General features: G+C 35.8%; 1 protein-coding gene across 1 annotated transcript in view; it reads right to left on the bottom strand.

The window, feature by feature from the left end:
• Nucleotides 1-16,853, bottom strand: part of cpne2 (copine II) — a 39,810-nt gene that overhangs the window by 10,942 nt on the left and 12,015 nt on the right. The window contains exons 5-11 of the mRNA XM_032546005.1: nucleotides 16,356-16,427; nucleotides 15,620-15,703; nucleotides 14,656-14,745; nucleotides 14,388-14,486; nucleotides 12,616-12,702; nucleotides 11,164-11,223; nucleotides 554-687 (exon numbers count right to left, since the gene is read on the bottom strand). Coding sequence (XP_032401896.1) covers nucleotides 554-687; nucleotides 11,164-11,223; nucleotides 12,616-12,702; nucleotides 14,388-14,486; nucleotides 14,656-14,745; nucleotides 15,620-15,703; nucleotides 16,356-16,427 — 626 coding nt within the window. The remainder of the gene's footprint in view (nucleotides 1-553; nucleotides 688-11,163; nucleotides 11,224-12,615; nucleotides 12,703-14,387; nucleotides 14,487-14,655; nucleotides 14,746-15,619; nucleotides 15,704-16,355; nucleotides 16,428-16,853) is intronic.

Here is a 16,853-nt window from a genome sequence, read left to right as displayed (position 1 = left end):
CAGATAATAGAAAATATGTTAGCAGTCCTAAAATATTTACAAACATCACAAAATGTCATTAACACTATAAATATGACTGATAAAACTTTAATTTATCTTCCGAGCTAGAAAATAAAGTTTGGTGTCATGACCTTTGACACGTTGGTTCAGCGTTTTGCTTCTTTTTTTTTTTTTTAGGTCTTTATGTTTTGCTTCCTGGTTCCTTCCAACTGTTTTTGGGTTCTGCTCTTCATCATGTTGTGACAGTTTTGTATTCCAGTGGAAATTTACCAGGATAATCCACAACATGTAGATGTAAAGCACAGTTTCAGTCAAAGCTTACGTCAACTCATCAAACATGTCATATTAATTTAAATTATCTGAACTGTCCCTTTTCTAGGGTGAATTATGCAAAAAAAAACCAAAAAACAACCAGAATAATTTTTTTAATTCAATAATTTGGAGCATAACTTTGATTTTATAGAAGTATACATGTTTATCCATACATCCTAACATTTGAACTAATAACTGCAGCCTGAAATAACTTAGCATAGAAGCTGAGCTCCATCCTTACGTGTCGTAATCCTGTATGATTTGGCCAACAGCTAAAATGGCCGACAGATACTCGTTGCTGCCCAGCGGGTTGATGTAGTGGAGAGACGACGGCTCTCTGGGGTTTCCGTTAGACGCTGTGAAGTCTATCCCAACCTGAGGAACACCAAGTAGAGACAATTATCTTAAGATCAGCACAGTTAGTTTTACACAAATAACGTTGTGAGGTCAAATGTTAAAGTCAGCCTTATTCTAAAAAGCTTCACATGTGCGGCTGCTGTTGGAGAAAAGTTTAAAAAAGCAGCTTCTGCGTCATGTTCATGTTGATTGCCAACCTGAACTTTTTTATTACATTAATATACAGGCGTACTGTAAAAAACGGTATTCATTGTTATTTTCTGGTGATTTATGGATGCTAGCCATCACATGCTAGCCACATGTGATGGCTAGCATCCATCACATGTGGATGCTAGCATCACATGTAGCATCCACATGTGATGCTAAAGATCCCATGTGGCTCCAGAGTTGCATGTTGCAAACCGCTGGTCTAAGTAGAGTGCAGCCCTGATTATTATTTGTGCTCTTATTTTTGTTTTTTAGACTCTGTGCTGTAACCTGTAGCTTCTAAGCCTCTTAAATCTCATTTAAACATTGGCCTGCTTTGTTTACTTTAATCTGGCTGCGTCTGGAGCCAAAAGGAGTCATTCTGAAGCAACTAAAAAAAGAGCAAAGATGGAACATGTGAAAGTAGAAGAGAGAAAGATTGGACTGGAGTCTATGTTACATATTTCCCCAATACTAGTGTATTAACTATCAGAAGAATTGTCTTCTTTTTTTTTTACCAGATTCTAAACTATTTAAATCTAGAATATCTTTTTTCATTAAACGTGATCTAATTTGTTCTACAGAACAATTAAAAAAATAGTGATGTTATTCTTATAAACCAGAACAAAACAAAGAAAAAACAAGGCATGAAATTCGACTCGATTCAAATAGAAATGAGAAGGGACGGGTCAAAATCAGTAATAAATAACAAACACATTCTATAGCGTGATAATGAGCTCAGCCAGGCTCTGAATCGTTAGCAACCCGAGGAAGAGTGAGCTCTGCAGCAGATGGTCTGATCTCTCACACTGAAGTTAAGATCTTGGTGTCTGCTGGAGATTATATGAAGAAACAGGCTAAATCCACGAGTCCATGGACAAACTTTAGAAACTTTTTCATGATAGTCATATTCAATAAATTAGAACAGACTCCATGATGAGTCTTGTTAGCTAGGTTAAAACTAGTTTTTAAAAAAAATAACAACCTTTAAGCAGGACTTACGCAAACATTCATTAAAGCCACATTTCTGTTTCTAAAAATAGCTATTTGTATTGGTCTGATTTAATATTAAAATTTTAAATGCCACATTTTTATTTGCTGTTAGCAAAAACTGATTGTGATTAAGAGAAATAAAGGTGTTAAGACATCAATATTTATGTAATTAATCTATAAAATGTCCTTCTCTTGGTGATGGAGTTACCAAAATAAATGGACTTTTCAATAATTTGTACTTTTGAATGGGAATAAAAAACAAACCAGGTATGCTACAACTTGAACACAATAATAGTCTTTTGCAGCGTCCAATCAGATCGATTTTTGAAGAAACCCCCAGTGGGCCGAGAGAAGCGGTTTTGTCACTTGTGCGTCAGATTTACAGTCCTACCAGAAACATATGAATACAAAGGTTCCAGCTCTGGATTTTGTTTTATTTAATAAAAATAAATAAATAAAGCAAATTAAGTGAGTTAAAATATTTAACACAATAAAATCTATATAATTAATTAATTGAAATTAATGCATTAAAGTCCTGGCTTTACCTAAAATGTTATAATATTCATGATTATGATCAGTGGATGTAAATTTCTATAAATTACATATGTTGATGGACACAGACTTTCGAAGGTCCTCAAATAAAGCACTGTTAATTACGATGGGGTGTTAGGTAAGATTCCAACAAAAAATCTCAGAAATTTTCTATTAAAAAAACATTGAGATTTCTAAGCTCCAAAAATTTTCAAAAGTTTCGACTTGAAAACTTGTTTCTCCCTAAAAGAGAGGTTTCTCTCTTCTAGGTTTCTCAAACTTCTCTAACTTTTTGGCAGAAAGCTTACTCTTCCATTTTTATTTTTCTATCTATCTATCTTTCTATTTTCTATCTAAAACACAGTTGTAGTTTATTCCCAGAAGGCTGGAAAACATACAAAACTTTCTGTAACATTACACAGAAAGCTGAGTTTAGAAATGCGATATTAGAAATCTATAGTAATTTGAATGTTTACAGGAGATATTCCTCCCAGCGTACACTTCAGCGTTGCCTCTCATCGTTTTCTGCTGTACGTCTGTTTGGGTTTACAACGCGCCTGAGCAAACTGACAGCTGATGGATCATCTCCGAACTATTACAGCGCTCGTCCTCCGTTGCCCTCCACTGACAGATGTGACAGCTGTGAATGTGATGAAGGATGAAGCCATCCTGACTTGTTCTGCGCTTCAGGCTGGTTGTAGTTTTTAAACATGTACAGCTAATAAAACATGACAAACAGTTTCAACAGGAGAGCGTTCACTAAATAAAAGAGACACGTCTGATTACTGTATATTTTACAGCAGGGATTGTTTGAGACTTTGACTACACTGACAGCTCATCCCACTACCACCAACTTCCCGTTGAGCAGCTGACATGCTGACATTCACACTGAAGTTTTATTATTGGCTTCTCTGTTGAATATTCGCCAGAATCTCTGACACATTTGCAGCTGAACAGCCAGAGAGATGATGGAGGGGAGCGAGGATGGACGAAGGTGTCAGAGCGTTTGTGAACGCCTTATTCTTTCCTTCTGAGACGATCAACAACAACATTAAAAACATTTTAATGTTATTGAGTCATATTGCACTTATCTATTCATATTCATCTGAGACATATTCTATTTAAATATAAAGTTGCAAAAACTACAACAAAGACAGATTACTTAGAGTTTTAATAGAAAGAAAACTAACATGAGGTGAATGTAAAAGCTGTTATTCTCAGTTGGGATTTTATACGCCTACATCATTTACACTATATAGCATAAAGAATTATTAATTAAATATCACTAAAACACAAAATCAATGACTGATCAATGTGAAAAGCTGTTCAATATTACTTAATTTTACTTGAAAAGGTAGTTAATTATTAATATTTTAACGGTTTGTTAGAGAGTTTTATCAATACTTTCTGGCACAACCGGCCCTTTAAGGACATTTGTGATTTTGATATGGCTCAGGTTTCAGTTTGACAAACCTGACAGAAAATAAACAGTAAAATAAACACAGTGGCATTTAGTACTGTTGGTAATGCTAACAACTAAAATTGCTCATAAAATAATCTTAAAACCATTTTGAAAAATATCACCATCATATGACTAAAACAGTGAACTGCTATTGTGCAAATACGGAGAGTACAGTAAATATAGTTGCTATCAATTGATTCCTTAATAATTTTATAAATTTGGGAAATGCTGCATGAAAAGAAATAACATTTTATTCAAAGCCAATCCTGATTGGCTTTCCTAACAAGAAGGTTTTTTTACATTGCGACGAATCCTCCAAAGTCTCTCTTTACCACCAGTTAAAACTATGAATGATATGAAGAATTCAAAATGAATAATATCCTGAGTCATTTGAAGTGAGCCTCGCCACCAAAGCAGGTTGTTTCTTTGTGTTGTCGCAGAGGAACGATGCGTTCTCCTCTGGCTCCCACAGCGCCGAGCAGGAGAGACGTTCCCCCCCGGCAGATTAGGATTAAAAACCTCGCTAAGATTGACTGAACGCCGCAGAACGGCTCGTCTTTCTTGGCTGGTTTTGTACACAACAACTTCTGTGTGTGGCTGTAACATGGTAGTACCAAAAAGGATAGACGATGTCACTGGTGACTGGGTGTCTGTGAGAGATTATTCACGGTGAATCAAAATTAGTGTCAGTTTGCATAAGCAGCTAGTGCAGAAAATATGTTTGAAGAAATTCTGTGGACCTGTGCAGCTAAAACGCACCAGAACGTTTGGTTTGTTTCTGAGCAGAAAAACTGTAATTTGGGATTCTGCATATCAACAAAAGACAATGACAACAATCATTCAGAAGAGCATGTGTAAGTATTTATATATAATAGAAATGTGAAATAATAAAATTTACACTTAAAGCATTCAGTCTACAGTCTGAATACTGCTGGATGTTTCTCCCGACTCCAGCAGGATTTATTCTCGTAATGGCTCTAAACCTCGGAGCTTAAGAAAGCTGCAGGATTCACGGTTCCTCTTTTAGTTTTAATAGGTTATCAAACGCTGAGCAGAGCATAGAGGAGAGAGTTTCCTGCTACTGTAACCATCTCATCAGCGAAAACTGGGAGATCCAATGGAGAAAAGAGAATTAGCAACTGAATAGCAGCTGATGTTTAAAGGGCCAGTTGTTGATTTTATAGTATTTCTGGGTAGTGTAATGTAAGATCGAAAAAGGTCTTAACTCTTAATTATGTTTATAGATAAGAAATAAAAAGGCCATGGCGGGTGGAGATTTATTACACTGTTCCACAGATCATCTTACAGTACAAAGTCAAATCTCCCCAAAATCTCCTCGTATTCTTAGAGTCTTCCTGTTTTATAGAATCTCTTTTTCACTGGTGTAAGTTGGTAAGTTTTGACCAATAACATTACTGCCTGTGTTTGACTTGTGTCCTTATGTAAGAATTACATCAGCTTTTAAATGAGTGTACATTGGAGTTTCTTGGGAATATTCAGACCTATTGACCCCCAACATCTGCTCCGTTTCAAAAGTGCTAAACAAGCCACTCCATCACTCTCATGGTATCCTTATCGGTCTAAACAGCTTTCCTCCCATCACATTTTGGTCCAATTTTATGCTTTGCAAGCAAGAAAAGAGAAGGGAGTTCCAAGTTATTCAGGTCAAACTGACCTTTAATGGCCCCAGATTTCCTCAGTAAAAAGCAACTCCATAAAGAGTATTTCTGCTTCTTCAGATTGACCCAGTCCATTTGACACAATACATTTATTTTAGGTTAAAACATATCTTAGTGCAAACCCACCAAACAACATAATTTTTAACTATTAACATAATTATATTCCTCTACAGTAACACGTTTAACAGCAGTAGGTTTTACATCTAAATGTCATTTACACTGACTTGTATGAACTAATTGTTTCTAATAATGGAACAAAAGCATTTTCAAAAGTAAATCTGTGATTATAGCTTTAAATATATGTATCTATGTTATGTATGGCTCAGATTTTTAAGTAGTGGAAGTTAGTAAAATGAATAAACATAAAATATTGGATCAGCTCTTATGACTCAGAGCTCGTCTGTTGCTGCATATTTCTCATAAATACCAACGGTGAGCTGAAAACAAGCCACACTCTGGTCACTCTGCTGACATAAAACTCAGTTTGTTTGTTTTTCTGATGATGTAAGTTCATGTAAACATTTCTTCTACTTGATATGAAAGCTGAAGAATATGAATCATCTCTAAACTGTCTGAGATATTATGGGAGTCTTTCACTCTTTCATCTTTCATTCTGATATAACAACAATATGAAAGCTGAGCTGCAGAAATCTACAGTCATATTCAATAGATTAAAATATATGCCCCAATGAGTCTTATTTATCAGATTAAAAGCAGATATTAAACACAATTTACATTAAGTCCATATTTCTATTAACTGTTGTATATTTTTAGGTAATATTCAGATTTTAAATGGCATTTTTTAATTAATTGCAAGACAAAAATAATCATGATTAATAGAAATAAAGGCTTTCAAACATCCATCTGTGTGTAAATAAACTTTAGAATCTGTTTCATTTTGTGATAATGTTCCTAAAATAAATGTCCTCTATAATAATATTCTAATTTATTCATTCTATTCAAAGTCCAAGTCACATCAAGTGATTATTCTTAATATCAGAAATCCATTTTTAATGGAGTCACTAAAATAAACAAAAGCTTTAAAATATGCTGGATAAACTTTTCTCTTTGTGATTTCTGAATCTGCATTTTATTGAGGGGTGTCGGAGTAAATTAGTTTAATACTTAAACACATTCAGAATGGGATTCGGTAATAATAACACTTTTAATGCAAAGTTGGAACTTTTAATGGACTTTTAATGCAACTTTTAGTGTAACTTTATTTACCGAATTAAACTTCTTGACAACAATCATAAATATTTATGAAAACTCCTTCATGTTCATAACAGATGTTATGTTTATGCCAATGTCATGTCAGTCTCATGCAAACCCCTTCAAATAAAGTGTTATCAATAAAATATAATAAATTTATAGTTGTTAAAACGTTAGAGGTGTATGAATACTTCTGCACTGTACCATTGTTTTCTATGAGGCTGTAAATATGACTAAACATCTATTACATCATCTAAATTCACTTCTCTCTCTCTTAAAAAAGAAAATGTCCTTAACATTCATCGGCGGCGCAGAACGTCACCATGGCAACAACAGCTACCTTCTCTGCTTTAAGTCTCGCTTCCGACAACAAGGTGGCAAAAACAGGCGGTACCAAAGAGACGCAGCCATTGTCTGAGCTTTAACGCAGCACCGAGCACGCCACCAGCCCAGAAAATCTGCACAGCGTGTTCTCTGTCAGAGTTCTGCTCAACCGGACCCAGAAGATCCACCAAGCAGCTGCTGCAAAGCGAACGAGATCCAAACACACGAATCCTGCCTCAGAGAATAACAGCTGCATGAAGAGCTGCAACTCACCATTAACTGATTAATCAGATGATAGAATCGGCACATTCTGCAGAGTTTTTATTAAACCACTTCAGCATTTTTTATAAAATATTAAAAATACATTAAAATGCAAATTTGTTCAATAATTATGTTAAGCATAAAAATAAACATTTTATTGCCATAAATGCAATAATAGCATTCCTTTAGTGAACACTGGATCATTTGTAGCAAAGGATGCGTCAGAAGTTAAAAAGCACAAGATTAACTAAACAAATGGAAAGAAAAAGGTGATCAATTGAAGATTTTTTTATATATTTTGAACCCGGTGAAGCTAAAACTGCCACTTGAGAAGTTCTGGGTGGAACATATTTACATTTTCTGTACAGTTTTGGCTTAATTACTGCTATGATTGAGTCTGTGTTACCGATTAATCAATTACTATATTAGTTGACAATTATTAATCAGATTAATTGTTTCAGTCCTACATGCATTTATGAGTTCTATGAATTATTCTGGGGTTTAAAGGTTATTTCTGAATGAAATGTTTGTGGTCAAAAGTCAGAACCAGTTGGTTTATAATGCAACAGGTCCAGGTTTAAACATTACATTACATTCAAAGAAGGCGTCTAAAATTATTTACTGAAATAATTTAAAGTTAGGGTCAATAGATTTAATGTCTTAAGCCCATAAACTGAGAGTTGGTTTACAGTGTTTACATTTAATGAGTTTAAAGTTAAGAACATTTTAGCAATTATTCCTGGATTTTATTATGTTGTTTCATTTAGAAGATGAATTAAAAACTAAGATTCAGATTTGATAAGAGCAGCATCATTTCTGTCTAATAACATTTTTTATTTGACAAAGGAAGTCATTAAAATCAAAGGAGTTTCTTCTGAGAGAAAGTTGCTGATCAATGCAACAACTTTTTTCCTTTTACTGTAATCACCCAAAACATCCAAATATATCCTCAAGTATAGGAAAGGAGGTTTTATCACCTTATGTTCCCTCAGAAAATTAAATGAAAACCATCCCAGCAGCTCTGGATTGCATCGCTGAGTGATTTAAACGAATGAAACTGTGACTTCACAGCCATGAGGGCCATGCAGACGTCTCTCATGGGAAGCGATTTATTACGCCGCTGTGCTGCGTATACTCAGTGAACATTACCAGTAAATTAAAGCTTGTGAATTCAGACTGTGCCTTAAGAAAGAAAAGCTTCATAACTGGATAATAGAACCATGAACGGATTATTAATCTGAACAATAATGTTATTCTGAGGAGCTTTCATCTAAAATGAAATAAAGGACACATTTTCACTTCCAGCACATCTTGCTTCCCCGTTAATTCCTGTTTAACTTTACAAGTTTAAAAAGAAATCATCAGAAAATGACCATGAAATAGTCAATTCCAGTGAGTTTGTGTTGCACATTTCAGCAACAAGGCAAATCAAAGAGCTTTACATGATTAAAAACATAACACAGGAAGTACAAAATTAAGAGAAGAAATAAAAACTTGTAATCCAGATTAGAATTAAACATTGTTCCAGTTATTATTAATCAAAGGCAACTTTAAACAGCTGATTTAAAGGAACTCAAGTGTTTCAGTGGTTTTGCAGTTTTTCTGAAGTTTATTCCAGATTAGAGGAGCATAAAAATTGAATGCTACTTCTCCATGTTGGAGAATTAGCTGGTTCTGGGGAGGCGAAGTAGAACCAGAACCAGAACCAAAAGACCTGAGATGCTATTGCAGTGATCAATGCGACTGAAGATAAACACATGGATGAATTTCTCTAGATCCTGTTAGGAAATGAATCATGATTTTAAATGTTCTTCAGGTGATATAAGGCCAACTTTGTAACTGTCTTTATGTGACTCTGAAGGTTCAGGTCAGAGGTCATCCTGATTTCTGATTTCCAGCTGTAATAACTGAAGCTGTGCATTGACTCTAGATCGTTCCTCTTTAGGTCCAAAAATAATAACTTCAGTTTTGTTTCTGTTCAGCTGGAGAAAGTTTTGGCTCATCCACACATTTATCTGTTCTAAGCATCTGAGCAGTGATTGGATGGATTCAAAGGTCACATGGTGACATTGTAATGTAGAGCTGTGTATTATAGTTATGGTAGTTAATCTTATTTCCTGTTATAATCTGAACTATTGAATAAGAGGGGTCCTAGGATTGAGCCTTGGGGAACATCGCATGTGACTTCTGTTCGCTTTGATGAGACGTTTCCTATTGAAACAAAGGAATCCCTGTTCTTTATGTAAGATTAGAACCAGACAATACTGAGGTCCAACAGAACCAGCACTGTGGTTCTTCCACAGTCTGTGTTTATGTGGATGTCATTGAACACTTTCAGAAGGGCACTCTCTGTGCTACGGTCACCGTGGAAACCAGACTGAAAGACCAGACTGAACAGAACAGACATTGTTAGAAAGCTATTTAACTGTTGAAACAAAGTTTTTCAATAACTTTGCTGATGAATGGGAGGTTGGAGATCAGCCAGTAGTTCTGCAGTAGTGATCTGTCCAGATTTTTCGTTTTCTATCGGAGGTTTGATAACTGATGTTTTTAAAGCCTGGAGGAAAACACCTGAAGGGAGCGATGAGTTTACTATTTGGATCAGATCAGACGGACCTTCTGAAGGAAAGCTTAAAGTTTTGAGTAACAGTCATGAATCCTGCACAGGACCGGGTTGTTGTGCATTGAAGCTAATCAAACCCCTCCATGTTTTTGTTTATTTCTGTGTACTGTCAAGGCAATTGCTAATATTATCTCTGTTTAACCATTTAGTCTGTTTTAGTGACATCTGCTGCCATTTTCCTTTATAATGGATCTGGATGGCACTTAGCCAAGTGCCAAAAAGGTACTTTGAAAAAAGAAAAAGAAAAAATCTGAGCAGCAATTTTTGTCCTTGAATTATTATCCTGTTACATCAACAAACTTATTTCCCTGGAGCTGTTTTCTCTTAGCTTAACTTTACTTGCATCTCAATCAAAACTCATATTGACACCATTAGTATATTTTAGTAATTCCAGAAAAAATTGTTTCATCATATTTATTCAATTTTTCCCTCTCACTGTTATAGTTTATTTTTAAAGCTCTTAATACTTTGCCTCCATATTGCTGGTTTATTTTAATTCAGATTTATGTTTTTAAATGTTATTTGTAAAGAAATACAAAGTTTTGTAAAGAGCTACAGTACATAAATCAATAACTGAATGAATGAAATGTGTTTCCAACCAGAAAAAAAGTAGCGAACCAAATAATCCATACATTTCCTCTTTATCTGAACGTTGTTTTTCTTTGAAAACTTTAAATGTATTTTGAGGGATGGAGAAGGAAAAAGGGAAGCGAATTTGTGTCTTTGTGTCTGTTTTCATCCAGAATAATGAAAAAAAAGCTTGGTGTGTTTGAGTGACTTTGGACGGCCGTTATAAAGGAGGGTAACACGAAAAGATGTGACATAATCAGGAAAACAAAAGGTTTCTCCGGACCAGAGTCAGAAATAAACCAGGACGTTTCCTCTCATCCATGTCTGGAATTCACGATGTCTCCCTGACCCCAATGTTAAACACATTGCTCTTTATTTTAAATCACTTTTATTTAAAAATTCACCTATTTTTTTGGCAGAATAACTAAATTTCCCCCCTAGTGCACTCATTTTTCCACCACTCAGTGCCTCCTCCCTCTCTGCATGTAAAAGCCTGCAATCCAGCTGCAACCCGGGAGATGAAAATAGAAAATCCAAACGTTTTCCATTCATTTTTGAGAGCAGAGCCAACGGAAACATGCATCTCATCATCACAACACTGCAGATGCTGAAAAGGGAACAAAAGCTAACAGGCATGCTGACATCATACTCACTGTAAACATGAGCTGGCATCCTCCCAGAATGTAATCCAGGAAGGTGTAATCGTGTGCAATCTGAAACAACAAAAAGAGCAGATTTATGTTTTCACTCTTTTTCTACATTAAATAAAAATGTGTTTGCTTCTTCATGGAAAGCTTGGTTATTTGAAATTTAGATTAAAAAAACATTTTTGTTTGAGAATAATTCCCTCTCCAGTTGCAACAAATGCTCAGTTTTAATCCCCGCTGCAAGCCAGCAAATAAAATTTATATATTAGCACTTTTCTTCATTTGTTCGTGCATGAAAACAGCTAGGATGAAGAAAACAATCAATTATGAGAGCCTGTCATGCACACAGCTTTAATGCTGTTTTAATAGGCAGCTAAAGACTCCATGTTTCAGCTTTATGCGTCATCTGTGGCGCTCTGAGCTCCGGCTCTAATTAGTTACTGGCGACCAGGTCTGATCGGATGTGTGTAAAATTCAGACAAGCTAATTCTGTTTCTTTTGGCTTCATTACTCCAGTTTATCTCATCTTAAAGCAGCGATCTCAGCTTCAAAGTAAAATACACAAAAACATTTAGATTCGGTTTTATTCATTTAAGGCTAAATGTTGTTTGAATCTGTCTAAATCGTTTCTTTGTGCAAACCTGCATTTTTGCCACTGTGGAGGCTCAAAAGTGCAAAAGAAAATCAAATCAAATTTTATTTGTGTAGCACGTTTCAGCAGCAAGGCATTTCAAAGTGCTTTACATCATATCAAACACAGAAACACAATGAAACATAGAATCAACAATCAAAACATGACATTAAGTGAAGTTCCATCATTAAATTTGTAATTGATAAGAATTGAGCAATGTTTTAAATACTGATGGAAGGCAGACAGAAATGAGAGTTCCCATCTGTCCATCTAAATCCACAGAGGGAGATTAAAGGATAACTAAAACCACAAATCAATGTTTTTTTATTGATAAATTCTCTAAATAGTTTATTTAGGGTTCTATCTTTATGCTTCTGTGCAAATTTTTACATTTTTGTGTAAATTTGTTTACTTTGCCATATTTTATTAACCGCCTCAGTGCTGCCCTCTGTAGGTTGCCCAGAAGCTACTGCAGTTTAATTTTCCTATTGGTTACACCAGTACAGTGAAGTATAACTACATGAAAGCTCCGCCCACTTTAGGGGATATTTTTTTTTTATTTGTCAAGGAGCAAAGTTCATGTTTCACAGGGAGATTGTTACACTTTGAGCTTCAATACAGAAAACTAAAGGAAATTAATGTCCATTTATCCAAAAAGCAAGTTGTTCATCCATCCATCCATCTTTTCATCTGTCCATCCATCCGTCCGTCTAATCGACCATTAATCCACCCCTAAAGCCATCATCCATCCAGTCATCCATCTTTTCATCCATCCATTCATTTGTTAATCCATCCATTCATCCATTGTTCCATCCAGCCATCCTCACCTTACAGGACTTGAGGATGATGACTCCTGAGTTTTTGTAGTTTTTCTTCTTTTTCTGTTTCTTGGGATTGATGCAGTCAAACTCCACCTGAGGAGTGAAAAAATTTGAAAGAAGGTGTCAGGAAAGAAAAAAAGAGGAGGAATGTAAAAAGAGAAAGAGGGTGAGAGCAGAGTTGAGAAGAGGCGACAGGGATCTGACTGCGGCTGTGTCTGGGTCTCCGCCTACGGTAACTCCAACTGGACTGACAAACGTTCAGTGTTAAAACCCAGCTGGGCTTCCTGATGGGACTATGAAGAAAAAAAACATTAGTTAATGTGAAGAAGGTGAGCAGGAAACTGCAGAGACACGTTAAAGTCTTTGATCAAAAAGGACGTTTGAGACGCAAGCACACTTTAAGTCATGATTCATGTGACAGGTAAACGCTAAACGCTGTCACGCTCCTCCGCCTCGGCTAACGGCTGCTTCTCATTTCATCACCCTTCTTTACAGTCTCGAATTTTTCCATCCGCCATCTCTCCATCCGGCCTGTGTCGCTGTTTGCATGTTATTTAGCAAACCCCCCCTACACCCCTTTACACACACATCATTATCACACATGAACGGGAGTCAGTGGGAGGACACACACACAGAAAACACAGGGAGCTGCTAATGAATGAACTGCTCTCTGATCTGGACGTCTTTATATCTTTAGCTGACCAGAAGCAAAAGGGAAAAAAAACTCACAGGAGAAAAACTTGCATCTGTGAGCAGGAATATTAGCAAAAGATGTGAATAAATTGATTTTGGTTTCATTTTGACAGTATGATATCAGATAATGACTAAAGCTCACAACATAATCCATGTCAATTAGTTTACCAGGCAGTAATTCCTTGAGTCTGAGTCGCTGAGTTTAATTATTTGTGTGAAAAGCATTGAGTTACAATGGAATGCAAAAGTATTCATACCAGTAAAACGTTTCCAGAGTTACAACCACAAAAGCTTATGTAAGCGCAACTTTTCAGCCCTTAAAAATCTCTCAATTAAATTTTGATGTCAACTTTAATGTTCAAAAACATTAAATTTTATTTATTTACTCTTAAATTAATCCTGGATAAAATCAAACAAACTCCACTTGGTAGAAAAAACTTCTTAACTCTTAATTAACTGAGTCATTGTATGTTTATTTTTACCTGCCTCATAATTTATTGATTTATATTATGACACAGACATTACAGACACTATCTGTGTGTCTCAATTCATTAACCCAAATCATTGTATATTGTACTGTTGCTATGTGTTTTATACTGTAAAATATAATTAATTTAATTTTAAAAATAAAATAATTAAGAAAACAAGAAAAAATGTGTTAAAGACTGAAATTCTTAGTCGAAAAGGTCGACTTTCACTCTCCATCTGCTAATAATGAAAACAACACACTGGTCAAAACGCTTTAGAGTCATTTTATTTCTTTATGCTTGAATAAGTTTTCAGTTCTGACGGATAATTCTCAAGATTTTCTGATCATCTTTGATATTTTTTTGTTTCCAAGCAAAGCAAGCCATCAAAGTGAAGTTTTTGCAGAAAATGTATGAGGATTAGATATGAAAATGTTGTTTTTTTAATTGCTTGAAAACTGGACTAAAAAGTAATAAAATAATTTAAACAATCGCTCAGAATTGTAAGCTGTCAGGATCACTAAGGGTTCAGAAAGTCTGAAGTGAAACCAAACACAGATTTTAGAGACACTGAAACACATGCAACACAAACGCACCAACAGTAATGTCAGTGTTTACCTCCACTGAGTTCTGCGCTTCGCTCATCTTGGAAACTGTGGTCTGAAACTCTCCGATGAAGTCATGGCCGCCATCGTTATCATAATCATAACACAGCACCTGTCAGCGAGCAGAACGCAGCGGATCAGATGGTTTGTCTTTGTTTTCTACTCCACACAAGAACAAACTGCTTCACCAAGCTCCAGGAGTTTCACTACTTCATTCAACGCCTCATTTTTTAATAGCAGAAATGAGGAAAAAGTTGATTTTCAGTGAGAGAAGGACCAACCTTAATGTTCCTCTCCACATCTCCATTGCAGAGAGAAATGAGAGGCACCGTGAAAGGTTTCCACACCGGGTCTAACGTGTTCTTTATCACCTGAAGTCACAGAAACAGCATCGTTAAACCCGACAGCAGCAAATCTACAGTTCCAACCACAGAGGAACATGAGTTTCTAATAACTGTTATAAGAAATTAAGATCCAAGTCAGGATAACATTTCTGACTGCCAAGAATGATTCTCTAAAGAAATAAAAAAAATAATGTAGCATTTAGAGGTCAGAAGAAAAAGATTTAAAAAAGATTTCACATTTGTGCAACAACAGAAAAGTAGAAAATAATATCCAGCCTAACAACCACAGGCCCTACCTGTTATAACTTAAACAACAAAACAAAATGGGAGACAGAAGAACAAACATTCTGTCATTGAATGCATCACTGCTTCTAAACAGGCACTCAAATTCATCAATCGAGTTATTTAAATAAAGAAATCAGAGTTAAGGTTCAGTCCCATCAATGAACTCGTCTGTGCAGCTTTTTCTTTGATTTGAGCACAAAAACGATCAGAAGAGAAGAAGTTCCTCGTCTCATTTATGAATCACTAAATCCCAAAACGAGCGTAAAAATGACCAGTAGTCTTTCCCCTCCGTTCCTCATGCTTGATACATGAGCCGCTGTGAATGTGTCCCTTTTTAAATTAACATGAAAGTCTAATGATGCTTCATTTAGGAGTCAAAGTTTGCTGCTAAACTTTGCTCTGTTTCTTGCTCTTACAGAACAAACCCACTTTGCAAATGCATGTGCACAATTTATCTGGCTAAGAGCACTTAGAGCTGGGTCGTCTCATTTTCATAATTCTGCGCACGTTTTGGCAGAATCAAGAGCAGAGTTTACACAGTTTCATCAAGTTCTTTTTATTTTTGCAACTGGCAATAGTTGAGCAGATTAGATGGTTTAATTCAGTGATGACTAACCTCTGTCCTGTGCACCAGCATCCATTTACCATCTTCCCCCTGTTTGTGAAACTCCAGGTAGGGATCTGATTTACCAAAGAAATCCTGCAGAGAGCAAAATTTAAAAAGTGATGAACTTTATTTCTCTTCATTTTTTCTTACCCTTAATTTCTCATAATAGCCTCAGCTGGAATGTTATGATAATTTAAACATCGCCTTTGCCAAAAAGTCATTTCAGCAGCAGCAATTACTGTTTTTAATGCATCCTGGTGATTTAACAGGAGGGTGCACAGCAGGTACGCGCCCAGATGAGCTGAAAACAGCTCAGCAGCTGCTCCACTCTGTTTAAATTCTGCTCAATTCAAGCAGCTTCATTTTACTGATAGATAGGAGCAAAGAGAGAAGCTGTGCATGCAATCAAATGTGGCAACAAAACAGGAAAAAACACAATGAATGAGTCATGTTTAACCAGAATGTTTAAATGGTTCTGCTCAGCAGAGCCATTGTTAGACTCTTTTTCATTTTCACATAAGTGGCAAAAACAATGCGTCCTGCATTCTTTACACATTTTTTAAAAACAGTTATTTTTATTCCACCCGCATTTTCGCAGAAGAAGGTGGTTAAAACATTTTCTGTGTGGGCTCTGTTTCTGAATTAGTATGCACAGGCTGAGTGTATTCACATGTTTGTGTTTGCATCCTGACTTTCTCCGTGTGCCGGGGTGTGTGTGTGTGTGTGTGTGGCTCTGACCGCCTACCTTCTTATCCAGTTTACGCCCACTCAGGGTCAAAGTGATGATTCTGTTGTCAGACAGCTCCTGCGCTGTTATCTGAAGTAAAGGCACAGAATAACACCAGATATAACTCAAACACAAACAACTGAGAAGAGCTGAGTTACAATCATCCACCATTACAGTAAAACAGCAGCTTTGTCATAAAAAAACAACCTGACCATGTTTGACTCTACGGAAAAACAGAAGTACCAATATTTTTCTCTAGTTAAAAATATTTACGTGATAAAGTAAACCAAACAACTGTCCTTTAGAATACGAGTTAAAAACTATAAGAAAAAACAAAGTATGAACTGTTTAAAGTTATTTTTCCATATTGGGACTCAAACTTCAATGTATTTTTGCTGCTTTTTATATAATGAACCGACATAAAGACGTGCATAATTGTAAACAAAACTGTTACATGGTTCTCAAAATGTTTACAACTAAAATTCTGAAAAGTGTGGGGAACAATTGTTTTCAGTC

This window comes from Xiphophorus hellerii, chromosome 2 (assembly GCF_003331165.1).
Source record: "Xiphophorus hellerii strain 12219 chromosome 2, Xiphophorus_hellerii-4.1, whole genome shotgun sequence".
In the NCBI taxonomy this organism is placed as follows: domain Eukaryota; kingdom Metazoa; phylum Chordata; class Actinopteri; order Cyprinodontiformes; family Poeciliidae; genus Xiphophorus; species Xiphophorus hellerii.
This window is presented reverse-complemented; position numbering and strand designations above follow the sequence as displayed.